We start from the raw sequence: 20,858 nt of genomic DNA on the forward strand, positions 1-20,858 counted from the left end.
AGTGGTAAAATGATTGGTGTTGGCAAGGGCAAAGATATGACCCTGGGAGTTTCCGAGGTGGAGGAGAGGAAAAGATGAAGAAACAGGGTGATGGAAAAATCAGAGAGGAGAGAGTTATCTGGGGATGTCACCAAGAGAGATGAAGGGGAAGACCGACTAAGGTGTTGCAAGTGCAGTGAGTCAAGGGAATGTTTGAGGTAGTCAGTGATTGACAACTACTTGGAGGTGTCATAGGTATTATTAATAATAAAATAGTCTGATGGCATGAGCTTCAAAAGAATGGGAGTGGTTGAGGAGGAAAAAAATGTTTTGAAACTAGAGAATAACCTATAGCACCCCTTATGTTGCTGTTCAGTCATTCAGTCATGTTGGACACTTTGAGACCCCAGGGACTGCAGAATGCCAGGCTTCCCTGTCCTTCACCAACTCCCAGAGCTTGCTCAAACTCATGTCCATTGAGTCGGTGATGTCATCCAACCATCTCATCCTCTGTCATCCCCTTCTCCTCCTGCCTTCAATCTTTCCCAGCACCGGGGTCTTTTCAAATGAGTCAGCTCTTCACATCAGGTGGCCCAAGTATTGGAGCTTCAGCTTCAGCATCTGTCCTTCCAATGATTATTCAGGGTTGATTTCCTTTAGGATTGACTGATTTGATCTCCTTGCAGTCCAAGGGACTCTCAAGAGTCTTCTCCAACACCACAGTTCAAAAGCATCAATTCTCTGCACTCAGCGTTCTTTATGGTTCAACTCTCATATCCATACATGACTACTGAAAAAAAACATAACTTTGACTATATGGACCTTTGTTGGCAAAGTAATGTTTCTGCTTTTTAATATGCTGTCTAGATTTGTCATAGCTTTTCTTCCAGCACCCCTACATACTGAAATACTTGAACTAATAGAGACAATGATGTGATTCCACTATAAGTGGTAAATTAAATTTTAATATAAACAATAAAGTTTAAAGAAGTTCAGAGTAGGAAGAGATTAACACAAGCAGTGGGGAAAGTTTTATGGGAGAGGTGGTCTTAAAGAATAAATAGAGTTGCATAGATTTTAAGATTTAAAATGGAATCACCTGAGACAGCCCTCATTTCACTTGAGGAAACTGAAACCTAGAGAAAGTCAAGCAACATTGAAAATCTGGGACTCTGCCAAGGCCAGAAAATGAGTTTTTTGACTCTGAATTCTCTGTAGTTTATTATACTGCCCTCCAGATGTAGGGAACAGAAAAGAGTATTTTATACTGAAAAAAAAAAAAAAAAAGGAAAGAATGTGTTCAAAGCTTGAGTAGAAATGAACTGGAAACAAATGTAAGTAGATTATTCTTATTTGGTAATAGTACAAGAAATGCTTGGAAAATATGGTAGAATCAGCTAGAGGAGATTTAGATTTGATGAAATAAAAATGAATTTGACAGCATTCACTGTGATAACACTGTGAAAAATCCTATGGTGACATAAACCAGTTTTAGGGGCTGTGGGCTAACTGTGCAGCCTTCTCCAGACTGCAGGAGGCATGTTCTGGGCTTGGCACCAGGCCCTTGAGAGCTGATGGCGCTCGCTCATCCCAGCCCCATGTTCAGTGACACCACATTGACAGCTTGAGTCAGCCACAGTGAGAAATCAGCAAATGCCACAAATGTGCAAAATATACCAACCAGGACAGTTTTTCTCCAGGGAGGCAGTTGTTAAGCTTTTTTCCAGCACACCAGCAGCAGCATGGAGGGCTTGGGTGTATTCCCCTCCCACACTAAGGGGTCCCTCCCTCTGTGGCTGGCTGCCTTCAGGGCAAAGGGTTGGAGCTCAGGAGAGGTGGATTGCGGGCTGCCCCTCTCAGTCAGTTCAGTCGCTCAGTCATTGTCCGACTCTTTGCAACCCCATGAACTGCAGCATGCCAGGCTTCTCTGTCCATCACCAACTCCCAGAGCTTACTCAAACTCATGTCCATAGAGTCGATGATGCCACCCAACCATCTCATCCTCTGTCATCCCCTTCTCCTCCTGCCTTCAATCTTTCCCAGCATCAAGGTCTTTCCCAATAAGTCAGTTCTTTGCATTGGGTGGCCCAAGTATTGGAGTTTCAGCTTCAGCATCTGCCCTTCCAATGAATATTCAGGACTGATTTCCTTTAGGATGGACTGGTTGGATCTCCTTGCTGTCCAAGGGACTCTCACGAGTCTTCTCCAACATCACAGTTCAAAAGCATCAATTCTTCAGCGCTCAGCTTTCTTTATGGTCCAACTCCCACATCCATACATGACTACTGGAAAAACCATAGCTTTGACTAGACAGACCTTTGTTGACAAAGTAATGTCTCTGCTTTTTAATATGCTGTCTAGGCTGGTCATAGCTTTTCTTCCAAGGAACAAGCATCTTTTAATTTCATGGCTGCAGTCACCATCTGCAGTGATTTTGGAACCCCCCCAAAATAAAATGTGTCACTGTTTCTATTGTTTCCCCATCTATTTGCCATGAATTGATGTGACTGGATGCCGTGAGGCCCCTCTCAGCCTCTGCTCAGAACTGGCTCAGCCACTTAGACACACATTTGTGGGTCAGAGCAAGTCCTAAGACGGAGCTTAGAGTCAGTGGACAAAGAAATGCGCCCCACCTACAGGGAAGCCATGCTCAGAGATGATGTAAATAAAGCCATGCTCTGAGAGGAAGTAAAAAAAATAAAAACAACATTATTGTGCATAAATACTGTGGTTGACTTCAGCATAGAAACAGGGAGGGAACCATTATTGGTTCTTCAGTTGTATGAAGTCTGGCCATAATTTCAGATGATACCACTAGTTGTACCATCCCAGCTGTTCAAATACTAAAATTCCTCTGTATCAGTTGATGACCAGCTGCTGCTTCAAGCCCCTCAAATACCCCCTCTTTTATCCCCATCTGTAGGGAAGCCCTAGGAAGGCTCAGTGAATAGTAATTCATCTATTATGGGTGGTGGTATTGCGTTCGATGCCTGAATTGGAAAGATCTCCTGCAGAAGGGAATAGCTACCCACCCCAGTATTCTTGCCTGGAGAATTCCATAGACAGAGGAGCCTGGCAGGCCCCAGTCCATGGGGTCACAAAGAGTTGAATACGACTGAGCGACTGAAACACACCTGGTAAAAAGCAGAGCTAAGGCTCACCTAACTCCTTATATAATAACTATGACTTATATACTGACAATGACTTATATATAATTATATGTCTTATATAATGACATGTATCTAATATGACTTATATAATAACTTATGTTAAGGCTCTACCTCACCCCTCATATAATAACTATGTTACAGTGAGCATGCTCTTTTTTAAAAATTTTTTATTGGAGTGTAGTTGATTTATAATGTTATGTTAGTTTCAAGTGTATAGCAAAAGTGAATCAATTATACATAAACATATGAAAGTTAAAGTGTTAGTCCCTCACTTGTGTCTGACTCTTTGCAACCCCATGGACTGTAGCCCCCCAGGATCCTGAAGCCATCCAGGAGCCCACCAAAAGTCACTTAATTCAGATCAGAAGAAACTCCTATCACCCAAGAAATTCCAAGGGATTTAGGAGCTCTGTCAGGAATCAGGATCAAGGACCAAATATTAAAAGATGCTCCTAGTACTCTTATCATTTAGGAAATCAAAAGAGATTTGGGAACACTATGCCAGGAACCAGGGGCAGAGACCAAGAAACATCTTCTGTTATCTCACACTATCGGGAGTGTGTTCCTTGTGGACTTAGTAAGGACTCTTCAGTTTGAGAAATGAAACTCAAACTCATTGAACAACAGCAAAACACAGGATGGGATGGTGCTTGTTGATGCTCAAACCAAAGAAAAGTAGCCATGGTGCTAGCCCAGGGATGACTGGATACATTCACGCAGGCTTTTCAAGAGAGTGTTTGCATCTGATTGCCTGTCTTTCTGGGCTTTCTCCATGTTGTCACATCCCTACTCGTCCCTGTGTGGTTTGGTCCTCTCCTACAAAGAACAAGCTACAGCCATGTGGCAGGGACATGTCCAGAGAGGTTAAAAATTCTGATTCTTCCAGACCCATAACTCTGCAGATAAGATAGGGTCATCCCTGTAGCTTCAGGAAACATCTTGGTCAAGGGCCTGTGTTGGCTTTGAGGACTTGAGAACAAGTGAAATGTTGGGGCTTCCCTGGTGGCTCAGAAGGTGAAGAACCTGCCTGAATGCAGGAGACATACGTACAGACAGTGCATGGTTAATGTACATGTGGTGCTTGCCTGCAGACGGTGGACACTCCAACATGGGTTTCCTTCCCTTTCCTCTCTTGATGATTTAAACTCAAGAAAGGATGTTTTAAAAAGGTGACCTAAAGCACAATTTTTATAAAACCTCCTGGATATTTTAGAGAAATACACACAACTGCAGCTATGTAGAGTATCTACTTTGGCTCATTCCTTCACCAGATTTAGTGATCTGGGGATTTAATTTCCTGGCTTAATTTATCCATGATAACTCTACCCCCTTTTCAAACTATAAACTTACTAGTTGAAACAAAGAAATTCTTAAGATTTTTATACTCATTAATTTTAAGAAATCTCTGAGAGTCAACATTTCATTGAGCCGTACCTTGTTGATTTATAGGCAAGTCACTCAATTTCTTAGAATCTGATTTTTCTCATTTATTTAAAAAAACGTGACGTGAATAGCATCTGCCCTGCTCATCTCATAGGATTATTCTGAGAACTCATATTAGGTAAAATCTTGCTGTAAAATGTAGATCAAACAGTAGAATTAATCAAAGGCTTTATTCCTGTAAGGGAATTCCCAGGTGGTGCTAGTGGTAAAGAATCTGCCTGCTAGTGCAGGAGATGCAGAAGACACCGGTTTGATCCCTGGATCCGGAAGATCCCCTAGGGTAGGGAATGGCAACCCACTCCAGTATTCTTGCCTGGAAATTTCCATTGGACAGAGAAGCCTGGCAGGCTACAGTCCATGGCGCTGCAGAGAGTACACAATCTTTTTAAGAAGAAAAGAAAATGTCCCAAGTTAGGTTCTGTGTTCTTCTGCCCCCTGGTATGACCTTGGATGTCTTTGAAAACAATATCACATGGTGTAATTTCAGTGTTCTCTCTAACAGAACCAGAATCGTGTATGCCTCTGAAAATCCCAACCCAGTCAATGCTGCAGGATGTGGCAGGACAAGCAAGAAAAGAGAAAGTGAGGCTACCTCACTACTTGCTGAGTTCCAAGCCCAAGTCTCAGCCTCTCACAAAGGTAAAACGGTCTTGGAAATAAATCTGCTAGAGCCAGTTAGAGTTTTATGTATTCCTGGTTGACTGAAGTTACTGATTTCCAGCCACCATGTAACTGCTATTTGGTATATGAACCATCTCAACATGAAGGGCTTCAGGTCACACAGGGATAAACCAAGGCAGTACTTTGCTAGACTCGTATAGGCTGATGAGAGGAATTATATGAGCCAGCTGTTAAGCCATCACTAGCTTGTAGTTGGCAAGCTTCCACGATGGCTCAGTGGTAAAGAACTCACCTGCAGTGCTAGAGAGTCGGGTTCAATCCCTGGATCCGGAAGATCTCCTGGAGAAGGAAATGGCAATCCACTCCAGTATTGTTGCCTGGGAAGTCCCATGGACAGAGGAGCCTGGATGGCTACAGTCCGTGGGGTCACAGAAAGGTTGGACATGACTTAGTGACTAAATCACAGCCAGTTTGCAGTCAGTCGTGCTTGGAGTTCTTCTGCCATAGAAATTGACAGATGCTACTGATGAAGGTTCTTTTCCAAGAGCCAGCTTACCAGCCCATTGCTGGCTGAGGGGATCATTTGGGCACCCTTCTCAATACTCTTAGGATAAAATCCAGATGACTGAGTATGACAGCAAGGCATGGTTCCATTTGCTTCTTTACCCTCACGCTTTTCCAGACTCATTATACTTCCCCCATTGTGGCCTTCTGTTACTTCTTTCAAAGTACCAAACTCCTTCCTCAGAGCCTCTAAGATCCATCTCAGCTAAGTTGGAAAGCTTTCCTAGAGCCCACCAACCAAGTTTTGATAGTCATCCTTTAGAAATTTCATGGCACAGTGTGTTCATTGCAGTCAGAGAATGTACTGCAATGTGTATAATTGACATGTGGTAGGAGTGCTTCTCAAGCTTTAATGTACGTGTGAGTTATTTAGGAACCTTGTTAAAATATAGATTCTGTCTCACTGGGTCTGCTGTGAAGCCTGAGATTCTGCAGTTTTGACAGGCCCCCAGGTGCGGTCTTTGCTGCTGACTTGGGAAATAACTACACAGGGCAATGGTTCTCAAAGCATGATTATTTGACTGTCAGCATTGGCAACACCTGAGAACTTGTTATAAGTGCAAATTCATGGGCTCCATCCCAGATGTCCTAGTGGAGAAATTTGGGGAGTGGAGTCCGCAATTTGTTCTCAGTAGACAGTGCTCCTCTGCAGAGCAGGTTTCCCTTATCTTTGTAGGCCCTTCCCCTCTGCACCTACCTATTCTCTACTCCAGGGGTACCCAACCTCCAAAATCTAATGCCTGATGATCTGAGGTGGAACTGATGTAATAATAATAGAAATAAAGTGCACAATAAATATAATGCACTTGAATCATCCAGAAACCATCCTTATCTACCCCTGCCCCATCTGTGGAAAAATTGTCTTCCATGACACTGTTCTGTGGTGCCAGAAAGTTTGGGGACCACTGCTCTACCCCACCCCATCCCAGACTTACTAATGGAGAAACTCTGGGAGTAGAGTCATCAATTGGTGTCTTAACTGGTCTTCCTGGTGGTTCTGATAGAAGTTAAAATAGGATAACCACAGGCACAGAGGGAAGAGCACCAACTTTGGAACCAGGTAGACTTGAGTCTGAAACTTTAGTCTGCCACTTACCACTTTGAGCAAGTTATGTCTTCCAGTTCTCTGAACTTGAACTTCCCTATCTTTAAAGCCTAAAATACTTCCTTACTGTGCTGTGATGAGGATTACGTAGACCATAAATGTTCATTTCCTCTCCTAGCCAAGCAGTTATTTTCCTCCAGTGACAGAGCCTTTATTTACTTGAAATATAATTGACATACAAGATTATGTTAGTTTCATTTGTACTACATAGAGATTTGATACTTGTATCAAATTTTTTTGTATTTGATACTTATATTTGATACTTTGTATCATTTCATACATTATGAAATTATCACCCTGAGTCTAGTAACCATCTGTCCCATACAAGTTATTACAGTATTATTGACTGTATTCCTTACATTACATTCCTGTGCCTTATGTATTTTATAACTGGATGTTTGTACCTCTTAATCCCCTTTACCTATTCTATCCCCCCAATCCCTTCCTTTTGGTCAACCACCCATTTGTGTTTTGTATCTGAGTCTATTTTCATTTTGTTTTGTTTTGTTTTTTAGACTCTATATATGTGACATACAATATTGCCTTTTCTTTGAATTATTTTAGTTAGTATAATTCCCTCTAGATGGATGGAGGAGCCTGGTAGGCTGTAGTCCATGGGGTGGCTAAGAGTCAGGCACAACTGAGTGACTTCCCTTTAACTTTTCACTTTCATGCATTGAGGAAGGAAATGGCAACCCACTCCAGTGTTCTTGCCTGGAGAATCCCAGGGACGGGGGAGCCTGATGGGCTACTGTCTATGGGGTCGCACAGAGTCGGACATGACTGAAGTGACTTAGCAGCAGCAGATCGATCCATGTTGTTGAAAATGACAAGATTTCTTTTTTTATGGCTGAGGAATATTCTGTGTGTGTGTATATACAAGAATATATATATATTCATATATATGTATATATATATCACATCTTTTTTTCTATTTGTCTATTAGTGAGCATTTAAATATATGTTACTTTCATATCTTGACTATTATAAATAATGCTGCAACGAATATTGGTGTGGATATAATTTTTCAAATTAGTAATTTTATTTTCTTTGGGTAAATATCCAGAAGTAAAGTTGCTGAATCATATGGTAGTTTCTGTTAAATTTCCTTTATGCTGTTTTTCATAATGGCTGCCCCAATTTACAATTTCATCGACAGTGTATGAGGATTCCCTTTTCTCCACATCCTTGCCAACACTTGTTATCTGCTATCTTTTTGATGATAACCATTCTGATAGGCATGAGGTTGCATCTTGTGGTTTTGATTGGCATTTACCTAATGATTAGTCATGCTGAGCATCTTTTCATGTGTCTGTTACCTATCCTATATGTATGTCTTCTTTGGGAAAAAAAAAAGTTTTTTCAGGTCCTCTGTCCATTGTTTAATTGGGTTGCTTAACATTTTGATGTGAATTGTTTGAATGTTTTGTATATTTTTGATGCTGCTGCTGCTGCTGCTAAGTCGCTTCAGTCATGCCGACTCTGCAACCCCATAGATGGCAGCCCATCAGGCTCCTCTGTCCCTGGCATTCTCTAGGCAAGAATAGTTTGGGTATTACCCCTTTATCTGATATATTGTCCACATATATCCTTTCCCATTCAGTACTGCAATGTATAATTTGTTGACAGTTTCCTTCACTATGCAAAAAGTTTAGTTTGTTGTAGTCTCATTTGTTCATTTTTGTTTCTCTTACATGAAGAAGCAGATACCAAAAAAAAAGTTACTAAGATTGATGCCAAAGAGCATGTTGTTTCTGTTTTATTCTAGGAGTGTTATAGTTTCAGGTCTTATATTTAAGTGTTTAATACATTTTAAGTATTATTTTTGGATACGATGTGAGAAAGTAGCCCACTTTGATTATCTTGCACAGAGCTGTCCAGTTTTCCCAACACCATTTATTAAAAAGGCTGTCTTTTCCCACTGTAACTCTTGCCTTTGTCATAGACTAACCATAAAAGTGTGTGTTTATTTATAGGCTTCATCATTATATAATGTCCTTCTCTGTCTCGTTACAGTCTTTGTTTTACTGTCTACTTTCCCCGATGTAAGTATTGCTACCCTGGCTTTCTTTTTGTTTCCATTGCATGGAATACCTTTTTCCATCCCTTCCCTTTCAGTCTGTGTGTTTACATCTGAAGTGAAGCTCTTGTTGGCAGCGTTTATATGGGTCCTGATTTCTATCCATTAAAGCACTTTCTGTCATTTGATTGGAACATTTAGTACATTTACATTGAAGTAATTATTGATAGGTATATACTTATAGACATTTTGTTCATTTGTTCATGTGCTTATAGTTCTTTTTTATTCATTTTTAGACTCTTCCCTTTGATTACTGTTTTTAGTGTTATGTTTGGATTCCTTTCTCTTTTTTGTGTGAGTATATTTTATAGGTTTGTGGTTACCATGAGGTTCATATATTATAACATATAACCATATATATATATATACACACACACACACATGATTAAGTTAATAATCTCCTGGGTTTGAATGCATTCTAACAACTCTTCATCTCTCCCCTGACACGCACACATTTTATGCTTTGATGTCAGCTGTGTTACATCTTTTTGTTTTCTGTACCCCTTCACTCCTCATTGTGGATATATATAATTTTACTGCTTTTATCCTTTAACCTTCTATCCTGCTGGCTTTATAAGTGGTTGATCTACTACCTTTACTATGTATCTGTCTTTATCAGTGAGATTTTTCCTTGCATAATTTTTGTAATTATAGTTGTGGCCTTTTCTCTTAGAGAGGTCCCTTTAACCTTCGTGTAAAGCCAATTTAGTGGCACTGGACTCTCTTAGCTTTTGCTTGTCTGCAAAACTCTCTATCTCCCTTTCAAATGTGAACGATAGCCCTGCCAAGTAGAATCTTCTTTGTTGTAGATTTTTCCCTTCCATCACTTTGAATGTATTATGTCCCTCCCTTCCGGTCTGTACAGTTTCTGTTGAAAAGTCAGCTGATGGTCTTATGGTAGTTCTCCTGTGCATAATTAGTTGCTGTTCTCTTCCTTCTTTAAGATTCTCTCTTTATCTTTAATTTTCGGCATTTTAATTAATTTGTCATGGAATGGGCCTTTTACGGTTAATCCTGTTTGGGACACTTTGTGCTTCCTGGACCTGAATGTCTGGTTTCTTCTCCCAGGTTAGTGGCATTTTCAGTTATTATTTCTTCAAATAAGTTCTCTGCCTCCTTTTCTCTTCTCCATCTAGGTCCCCTATTTGCAAATGTTAGTGTGCTTGATATTGTCCCAGAAGTCTCTTGAACTATCTTTATTTATTTATTTTTGCCTTTTCGCTTTTCTTCTGTTCAGCTTAGGTGATTTTTACGACTGTGTTCCAGGTTGCTGATCCATTCCTCTGTATCATCCAATCTACTGTTTTCTTTCTAGTGTGATTTTTATTTCAGTTATTATATTCTTCACCCCCAGTTATTATTTTTTATAACTCTTTGTTGAAATTTCCACTGGATTCATTCATTCTTCTCCTGAGTTCAGTAAGCATCTTTATGATCTTTATCTTAAACTCTCTATTGGCTGGATTGATTACCTCTACTTTGTTTAGTTCTTTTTCTGAGATTATGTGTTGTTCCTTCGTTTGGAACATATTCCTGTGTCTCCTCATTTTGCCCAGTTCTCTTTGTTTATTTCCATGTGTTAGGTAGGTTGGTTACAGTGTCTGAGCTTGTAGAAGCAGCCCATGTAGGAGATGTCCCATGGGCCCAGCACCCTTTTTCCCTCTGGTCACCAGAGCTGTGTAGTGAGGGGTATCCTTATGTGGGCTGCCTGAGCCTTTCTGTTGTGGTAGGGCCTACTGCCATGGGCATGCTGAAGGCAAAATGGGCCCTGACTCAGTTGTCTTCAAGGCCATGCCTTGTGTGGTGACTAAAGGCTGGTTGTAGTGCAGGGGAGGCTTGCTGCATGGTTTGCTGTATGGCCTGAGGTTGCGGGGCGGTATATGTGTAGGGCCAGAGCCTTTTTATTATCTTGCATGTTAAGTTGCTCAGTTGTATCCAACTCTTTGCAACCATACATATATATTTGTATATATATATATCCCACCAGGCTCCTCTGACCATGAGATTTTCCAGGTGAGAATACTGGAGTGGGTTGCCATTTCCTCCTCCAAGGGATCTTCCCAACCCAGAGGTCAAACATGAATCACTTATGTCTTTATTATCTTGGGAATGCAATTGTTTTATTGTTTTTTTTTCTTTTTCAATGAAGACGCAAGATTCTGTTGGAGGAAGAGTGAGAACATCCTCTGTGGCATCTGCTGCCATTAATAATATAAATTCATCTCCCTTTGGATTCCATCTTCTCCCACCCGTGGTGAAATTTGGAGTGCTCGAAGAAGGACACACGTATGCCACCACTGTAAAGCTTAAGAATGTTGGAGTAGACTTCTGCAGGTGAGGCCAAGGCTCCAGGTGTATGCTCAGATCACCTTCCCTTACTCTGTGACTTTTCTTTGGTAGCCTACATCAGTGAATGTTTATTGGACTGAACTGTAATTACACCTGAACTCTTGAATCTTAACATCATTCATTCAGCCATTCACTAATTCATCCATTCATCCATTCTTCAACAAATCAGTATTTACCAAGCCTCAGTTATATAGTAGGTATTTCTTTATGAGCTGCTCAGTCATGTCCAACTCTTTGTAACCCTTTGGACTGTAGCCCACCAGGCTCCTCTGACCATGGGATTCTCCAGGCAAGAATACTGAAATGGTTTGCCAGTTTGATAACCTCCAGGGGATCTTCCCAATTTGAGGGTTGAACCCACATATCCTGCATTGCAGGCTGATTCCTTACTGCTGAGCCATCAGGGAAGACCCATTTCTTTGCCTTACCATTAGTGATTATTCTTACTTTAGTAGGAGCACCTCAAGACCTGATATGTCCCAGCAAAAAATCAAAGAGAAGCTGTACAAGTGTTACAATAAACAATACACAAAACAGTAACTAATGTGGAAAACTTGAAAGTCCATTTCTCAAATCCACCAACTATAACACCAACTAATATTTGTTGACATTCTGTGATCTAAACATGATTTTAATTATGTTAATTCTGCATAATTGAGGCAAAAAGGGAAAAATTAACCCTTAATCATCAAAGTCACTTTGACTCTCGTGATGTGACTCAAAATTAATAGCAAATAACTTAACTCACAGTCTGTATTCCCAATAGAAAATATACTCTATCTGGCATTAAGTGACAAGAAAGTCACTTCAGTCCTTCATTTCCAGGTCAAAACCAATAGAATCTTAAAGTGTGTAGAGATCTTGGAGACTGTTATGATATAAGGGAACTGAGTAACTTGTCTTAAAAGGTCTTGTAGGCTTCAGCAAGGGTAGATCTCTGATCCCCTGAGTGCCAGTTCTTTGGAGCACCTTGCTGTATCAACACAGCTGTGGTCACTGCTTCTTGTGGGAGATCAGTCCTTCCCATTGGGTCCATACACCATACATCTATTCCAAGACAATTCCCAATTACAAAATCTCCTCTGTACTATTTTGTAGTAAGCATCAGGATTGTGGGGAACTTTACCCCCATAAAAATGGGATACATGTATATTTCAGAAGGCAGAGCTATTCTCAGTGACACTAACAAGTCCTTTGAGAGCATTTATGATTCTGGACTCAGGATTGGAAGTCAGACAGGGCGTAGCTACAGGAGCATCTGATTTGAGAAGATCACTGTCCCATTTTAGTTGAGGCAGGTCCTCAACTTCAGGGGTCATGTTCACTTCCTTGGAAGAAACTTGAGGGGATCACACCTCCAGATCAGACATCATTGCTTTTGGGGGTTGTTGCCACAAAATGGGTGGGGACAAATGGAGAGTCAACCTCAAACTTAGTTAAACTCACCCAAGGAGACCCTGTGTGCCCAGTATAGAATTTTAGTTTTATAGATGTCACTGCTCAGCTTGTTCAGATCAGCCACTACAGGACAGATGGCAAAGCGGATGGTAGAGGGAGCCCACTTGGGGTCAACATGGAGATAGACTGCCCTTGACATTTTAATTTACTCCAGGTCTTTAACCTTCAGGCAGAGCCCACAAACCGCAGGAAGGGGAAGAGATCAATAAGTACCATGTGTGAGTCCAGGGCTTTTCAAGTTATCCTACATTTTCTGAGCCTTTTCTGTTTCTCTTCTCCCCAAACATGCAAACCCCATACCACGACAGAGCAAGACTGGCTCCCACGCTCCACTGCTTTCCAAAAGAGCCTTTATTCTTCAGCTTAATGATCTGGCAGTCAGCATTTGTGTTCATGCTGGCGGCTACGCTGCAGTGCACACGCCAGCCAAACATTCACAACCCTCTGCCCAGGCCCAGGCTGCTCGTCAGCATCCGATAACAAAGGGTTGAAACCCGGTTTGGAGTCAGTTTGACGCCGATGAAAACTGTTGGAAAGGCAGTTGTGAAACAGGCCCCAGGTTCTCCTTCCAACTGGATATTAGATTGTTTTTCTACTAGTCTGGACCCCCTGCTCCCGTGTAGCCAATATTAACACCTTCCTGATTTTATTACTTCCCAGTTCATTCGTGCTCATGTTTTTCATTATGGCATCAATTGATTCCCATCTTTTTTTCCTGGTAGGTTTAGGGTGAAGCAGCCTCCACCCAGCACTGGACTGAAAGTGACTTACAAACCTGGGCCTGTAAGTCCATGTGCTATGTCTTGTGTGTGTCCATATGTGTGTGCATACAGGTATGTCTATGTTTCCAGTGAAGTGAGCTTTTGTGCCATTCTACCTACTCAGTTTAAGCCGTTTATAAGTCGACTTTTTCTAGTATCGTAAGCAGGAGATTCCTGGCACTGGTATACTCTCTGCCTGTTGTCACTTATTTCATGTAACAAACATAAGCGCTCCTATGTGTACGTAGAATTAAACTTCCAGCTATGGAACCATTTCTGAAGTTCACTTCACTTGCCCCAATAGTGCAACTCTATACAGTTGTCTGAAAATACCTTTAAAAAAATTAAAATATGATTTAACATGCATTTGGTAAACTGATTACCTAAAATAGATGGGGAAACAGTGGAAACAGTGTCAGACTTTATGTTTTTGGGCTCCGAAATCACTGCAGATGGTGACTGCAGCCATGAAATTAAAAGACACATACTCCTTGGAAGAAAAGTTATGACCAACCTAGATAGCATATTCAAAAGCAGAGACATTACTTTGCTGACTAAGGTCCGTTTAGTCAAGGCTATGGTTTTTCCTGTGGTCATGTATGGATGTGAGAGTTGGACTGTGAAGAAGGCTGAGCACCGAAGAATTGATGCTTTTCAACTGTGGTTCAAAGAGAAGACTCTTGAGAGTCCCTTGGACTGCAAGGAGATCCAACCAGTCCATTCTGAAGGAGATCAACCCTGGGATTTCTTTGGAAGAAATGATGCTAAAGCTGAAGCTCCAGTACTTTGGACACCTCATGCGAAGAGCTGACTCATTAGAAAAGACTCTGCTGCTGGGAGGGATTGGGGGCAGGAGGAGAAAGGGACGACCAAGGATGAGATGGCTGGATGGCATCACGGACTCAATGAACATGATTCTGAGTGAACTCCGGGAGATGGTGATGGACAGGTAGGCCTGGCGTGCTGCGATTCATGGGGTCGCAAAGAGTCGGACATGACTGAGCGAGTGAACTGAACTGAACTGAACTGAAAGATATCCTGTGACAAATCCTTCTGCAAAGTGAAAAGTCATTGAAAAAAATAAATACTCCATTCTTTACATTTTATGTAAATCTGTTCTGCTCTCCTGGTATTTGTCAGAGAATAGTAATGACATATTAAGAAATAGTAGCATATTTAAATTAACCATCTGTCTCATTTCTCCAAAAATCTCTGAAAATATGAATTTCAAAATGTCAAACTGTTCTGATTTTATTTGATACATCATATTTAGTATAAAATGTGTATTGCCACTTGCTTCAAAATATAATTTCAGAGGTATAGTATGATTAAACAAGGGGTTATCTCAAAATATAATAAAATCACACTCATCAACCTTGACTTTTATTTCTTGGGCAGTATATCATCTTTTGCTTTAACACTCTCGTCATCTCATTTAACAAGCTTTGAGCTCCTCCCATATGCCAGCAATAGTGCCAGGCTACAGGAGATGTTAAAAATGAGTGAGAAAAAAATATATATAAAATAAAATAAAAATGAGTGAGACACATAAGAAGTATACAAAGCAGGCACATGCTGGGCACTCAAGAGATGTGTGACTGAGTAACAGATGGTATAAGGAAGACTGGCAGATAAATGAACCATTCATCACCGATGGGGACTGCACAGGCTCATGGGAACTCTGAGCGAGTGCATCCAATCCCATAACCAGCACATTGTGCTGACTGAATCCCAAGATCTAAAAGCAGTCACAGTTGCTGTGTGTTGACACAGAAGAATCGGTTGGCTATAGTGCAAAGTCAGCTGGTTTCTTGCAACTGTGCTACTAAGCAGCTCTGTGATGCCGTTGGTTAATCCTCTGCGCCTTGCTTTCCTCATCTATAAAAGGAGCGTAGACTGATCATTTCTTAGCCCTCTTGCAGCTCCAATATCTTATGATCTATAAAACAGTAATATGCAGGCTGCAATTCCAAAACAGACATCCTTTTGGGGATTCAATCCACTAATTTACGAGTACCTCTCTGAAACACTTCATCACTGTCCCATGTCAGAATTTCAGAATCTTCACAACATAGAGCAAAAACACAGTTAAAGCAAGCTTTTCTCCCACTGTTCTGGGAAGTTAGCAAATCTTTTTCATTTTAAGTAAGGATTATGCCAAAACCCTAAATGACTGCTAGATCAACCTTTATACGTACTAAAAACCCAAACTCACTCTATACCTTTTTTCTTTCTGATGGTAGTTTTGACTCTGGCAGAAAAATGTAGCCCGTAGACTTCTCTGTCTCTAAATCTCACCACTGTTCAGCTTGGTCCATTGCCAGCACTACATGAATGCGCTCCAAACCCAGATGGACCTGTGTCATGGCAGCTCTCCAGCTCCCCTCATGCAGCGTCGTCATCCCCCAGCCCTGCTCTGATTGTTGGGCTTGGAGGGCTGAGGGCCTGGTTCTCAGAAGCTGCTGGATACCCTCCAGCATGCGGACATCCGCAAGCACGGCACTGGAAAAAAAACTGAAACATTTTTCAATTCTATTATTTATAAAACCCAATTGAAGAAAAAAAATGTATATTCGTACCTAATTGCTTTCCATGCGGTAGTTTCTGATTTATTTTTTCCAGATAACTGTTCTCACATTGGCTTTTTCACCCACCTCCTAGGGAGGTGGCTTCCAAACATAAACAGCACTTTCTTTCCTGGCTTAGATGATATATTCTTTTCAGGGGACAAGGCAAGAAGCCCATTCCTTGCTGTGTTTCTCCTTCATGGTACATCAGGTTTCTTTTTTGCCAATACACCCTCTTCCATGTATCTTTCGGATTTAAGCAGTTTGGCATTTAAACTAATTCTGCCTCCCTCTGCTGGCTTTGCCACGTTACAGGTCCTACAGCAGGAATATGCTAAACCGTGGGGCATGGGCACAGAGACTGTGGGATTCGCCTGGTCTCTTAAATTTAAGATTAAATTTATGTTTATCTTTGATTAAATTCATCTTTGTTCACAGAGATGACAATAAATAGAACCTCACTACTGATAGTCAAGAAATGGCACAATTACAGACATCATAAGAGTTTGCCCTCCAGCACCCTGGCATTTAGTTTCCTCATGCTTTTTCCTAAATAGCACCTGACTTTCTCCAAAATTTATCCTGGGCCCCACTTCCTCAATGGAAATCTACCTAACTAATCCATGAAGTAAGTCTTCTAAATGCTGAAACAGCAGTCCTTCCTTTGTGCCAAATTGATAGATGAGGAAGCTAGATTGGAGAGTTTGAATAACTTGCTCAAAATCATGTTAAAGTTTTGAACTTCTGTATGTCTGATTCTCAAGCTCCATTGTGCATTTCAGGTGGCGGCCGGTTTGCAGGCAGACCTGAGAGTGGAGTTATTTGCCATGGCTGTCGGGGAGGATGGCACCAAGGGATTGGCTCACGTCTCTCACAATATAGAGATTATGACTGAGCATGACATCCTGTTCTTACCTGTGGAAGCAAATATCCTTTAAAGTTCAATTTGAGTCACCACATATAGTGTAAAAATTACATTCGAGCAAGGAGAACACAGAAGTCAAAATGGTGTTTCCTAATCCCCTCACATCTGCCCTCTGTAGCTTCATTTATTCTAGTTTTAAAACAACAGAGTTAAATTCTTAGGACAAAGACTTGTGTCTTCCTTCATTTTTGAAAGCATCTAGCAAAGTGCCTGACACATAGTACATGTAACTTTAAGTTGGATAAATCTCAATATTATTGGCCATCTCTGGGGTATCAAACAGTCAGAAATTTTTAAAAAAGCAAGTCTTTGTCTTAAGAAAAAAACCTGGTCATCTTCTTGGGGGACAGGAGATACCTTATTATAGAAAGAGAATGAATAAGTATTCAATTACACACACATTCCTTCATATTGGTATCCCCTGTATGTAGAATATACAGATACCAAAAACCTTTTATATGCAATGTCCTGTATGAAATATTTTATCAAATATAAAAGTGAAAATTGAACTCTATCTTAAAAAGCTACATAAGCTGGGAGCAGGAATAAAATTTTCACACTTGATTCTTGTATTGTAACTCCAATAGTATGAATCATATACCACTTTGTGTTATAGGTATATCTATTTGATATTTGAGCTGGGTCTTATAGAATACAAAAACTTTTGATTAAAAAAGACTTAAAATAAGAATGAACAAAACTGTAGCAATAGGAAAGCTCCAATTGTTCAGGAGGATAAGCAGGGAGTTCAATTTGTTGAGAGCTTAGAGTATTAATAATATAGTGGCAAAGCTGGTTGGAACCAAGTTGTGGGAGATTTTGAATACTTGGCTTAAACTTTATTATATAAGCAACACTGAATCATTGAAATTCTGATCGACTGGGTGATATAATCAGCATGTCTTTATAAGAATGAATTCATTGTTATCATACAGGCTATGTTGAAGGAGAAGAGATACTGGATATGCAACAAATGATTAGAAGGTTCCTTCAGCAAGCCTTCAAATGTAAGGACAAGAACTATATTGTGGCAACAGTAGATATGAAAGAGGGACGTGGGTGAAAGACCTTTGGCATGGGGTACTGTAAAACCTAAGAAAAGGAAGGTGTAAAACCATTAAGAAAAGGAAGTTAGAGGACATAGAGTTCACTGGCAAGTGTTGAGGTTCAGGTAATGAATCATGGAGATTTAGGACTGGGTCTCAGTTGAGGAGTCAGAGTTGGAAATATAATAATTTTAATTGTCAGCTGCAGAAGTGGTGATAGAAAGTATGGGGGAAATGAGTAGAAATTTGGGTTTGTTTAGGGAGCAGGAGAAAAAAAAGAGAACCCAGGAGAGATAGAACAAGCAATTGGTAACATGTGAAATAGCTCAAAGAATTTCAAGGAAAATATGGACATAGTTGACAGATGCTATGGAGATGTCAAGGAGGATTCTGATTTACATAGAACCACTAGATTTTGTTGGGACAAAAAACTGCAAAACATAAAGAATGGCTGAGTGTTGAGAAAGCAGAAATATTGAGTATGGATACACTTTCAATTTATTATTGAAGGAAACAGCAAGAGAATATGGTGTCTCAGACTTGGGGAGGGAACAGAGCAAAGGAGAGATTTTCAGTTTAGTGTAGTATATTTCGTATGCTTGTAGGTGAGAAAGAATGGATCAGAAGAGAAATATTAAAAATATGAATAAGAGAACTGAGGCAGCAATATCCAAAAGAGGGTGAAAGGATAATCAAGAACAGAGCTAAAGGGTTAATCTTGGCAAGGAAGAGGGTAAAGATGGGCAAGGGTCTAGACATTCTGAGGCAAAAGAGAAATTAGGGGAATTGTGTCAGGCGATCTTGATTCAATAGAAGTGGACTTGTATTCATTTGTTTATGGGCTTCCCAGGTGGTTCAGTGGTAAAGAACCTGCCTGCCAATGCAAGAGGCTCAAGAGATGCAAGTTCAATCCCTGGGTCAGGAAGATACCCTGGCAACCCACTCCAGTATTCTTTCCAGGAAAATCCTACGGACAGAGGATCCTGGTGGGCTACCATCCAAGGCGTCACAGAGTCAAATATGACTTAGCAACTGAGCACACATGTTCATTCTTTCAAAGATCATAAGTGTCCCTAATGTGGTAGGCATCAGGGATACGGCAATGAACAAGAGACAAATCTCTGCCTTTATGTAGCTTACATCCCAGTAGGAAGACAAACAATAGACAAAACAAGTGAAATGTGGACTCTAATGGTAATAAGTACAATGTAAGAAATAGAAAATGTAACAGGAAAGGAAGCACATAGAGAAGGAAATGGCAACCCACTCCAGTATTCTTTCCTGGAAGATCTGATGGACAGAGGAGCCTTGTGGGCTACAGTCCATGCGGTTGCAAAGAGTTAAACATAACTTAGAGACTAAACAACAGCGACAAGAGAGGAAAGGAAGTACAGGGAGTGTTAAGGACTAAAATTTAAAATGAGCAGTCAGGAAAGACCTCACTGAGGAGGATTTCCCCACTCTGGGAATTATGTCCTCTTCACACAAGTTATTAGATGCTGAATCTAATAACTGACTAACTGAATCCCTCCTGATGATCACAGCAATTAAATAATTTTGCATTTATTCTAATATTTCTATTTCCTTGCTTACAGATTAGAGACCATCTGTCTGGCACAGAGAGATGGGAAAAGAGTTTTACTAAATCTTTAGTCTACTTCCAGGGTCAACAATGATAGTTCATAGCCCATTTCTCAAGATCTATTCCTTCCCCTTTGCACCCCAAAAGCGTGAAATCTGCATGTTGATGTGGTCTGGGACCTGGTTATGGTTTGATGGTGCCTATAGAAAGGCCAGTCATATAACAGAGAAACATACAGTAGAGGGGACCGGAGAAATTCCAGATCAATATCCATCCTTCATCCTCTAAGCTTGGCATATAGAATTTGCATTAAATAGAAAATACCTAAAAGTGATCTAATGATGCTAATATTCTAATTCTAAAATATTATCTGAGTTTGCATATACAACTTATTTGTTCATGAAAATAATAGTCCTTAATGGGTATTTTACCAGTTTTAACAAGCAGCAATTATGATAAGAGACCAAAAGATTTTCCCCAGGGAAAAGAAAATCCCATGGTCCAGAGGATTTCTACAGTTTCTTCCTCTGCACTCGGAGTCTTCATGTCCCGTAAAATTTCTCCACATTAGGAGTCAGGTAAGTAATACATTTGTAATTTGATTGTCATCCATTCAAATTTGAGGCCATAGACCTCACATTTGTTCTCATCTTCATTCAGCCAACAACCACTGAGCCACTTAGTCTGGTGGAATTAAAATACTTGTTTTTAATAATGATAACAGCTACCCATTTATACTCATTATCCATTTAATCCTCATACTATCTACAAGGTAGATATTTCCCCCACTTTATAAATAAGGAAACTCAGGCTCAGAGAATCTTGAAGAAGTAAAAAATCTAAGTTACTTCAGTGTGATTCTAAAGTTTATTCTTTCAAGTGCTATTTTTGACACTGATCTGACTTTCCAAGGGTAGAAACACCAACAGCAGGATGCCCTTCTGTACTTGAGAATTTACGGTTAGGTCAGTGGTTCTTACGTTTTTTGGACTCAAAGACTCCTTATGTGCTGTGCTTAGTCTCTCAGTCATGTCCGACTCTGCGACTCTGTGGACTACAGCCCACCAGCCTCCTGTCCCTGGGGACTCTCCAGGCAGGAGTACTGGACTCTGGGTTGCCATGCCCTCCTCCAGGGGATCTTCCCAACCCAGGGCTCAAACCCAGGTCTCCCGCTTGCAGGTGGACTCTTTACTGTCTGAGCCTATATA

General features: G+C 40.6%; 1 protein-coding gene across 3 annotated transcripts in view; it reads left to right on the forward strand.

Moving 5' to 3' along the window:
• Positions 1 to 20,858, forward strand: part of SPAG17 (sperm associated antigen 17) — a 254,021-nt gene that overhangs the window by 221,390 nt on the left and 11,773 nt on the right. For all 3 annotated transcript variants that reach the window (XM_040230934.1, XM_040230935.1, XM_040230936.1), the window contains 5 exons: positions 5,095 to 5,231; positions 11,112 to 11,296; positions 13,492 to 13,552; positions 16,880 to 17,024; positions 20,082 to 20,228. In XM_040230934.1, coding sequence (XP_040086868.1) covers positions 5,095 to 5,231; positions 11,112 to 11,296; positions 13,492 to 13,552; positions 16,880 to 17,024; positions 20,082 to 20,221 — 668 coding nt within the window. In that variant the 3' untranslated portion in view covers positions 20,222 to 20,228. The remainder of the gene's footprint in view (positions 1 to 5,094; positions 5,232 to 11,111; positions 11,297 to 13,491; positions 13,553 to 16,879; positions 17,025 to 20,081; positions 20,229 to 20,858) is intronic.

Source organism: Oryx dammah, unplaced genomic scaffold (assembly GCF_014754425.2).
Source record: "Oryx dammah isolate SB20612 unplaced genomic scaffold, SCBI_Odam_1.1 HiC_scaffold_28, whole genome shotgun sequence".
NCBI lineage: Eukaryota > Metazoa > Chordata > Mammalia > Artiodactyla > Bovidae > Oryx > Oryx dammah.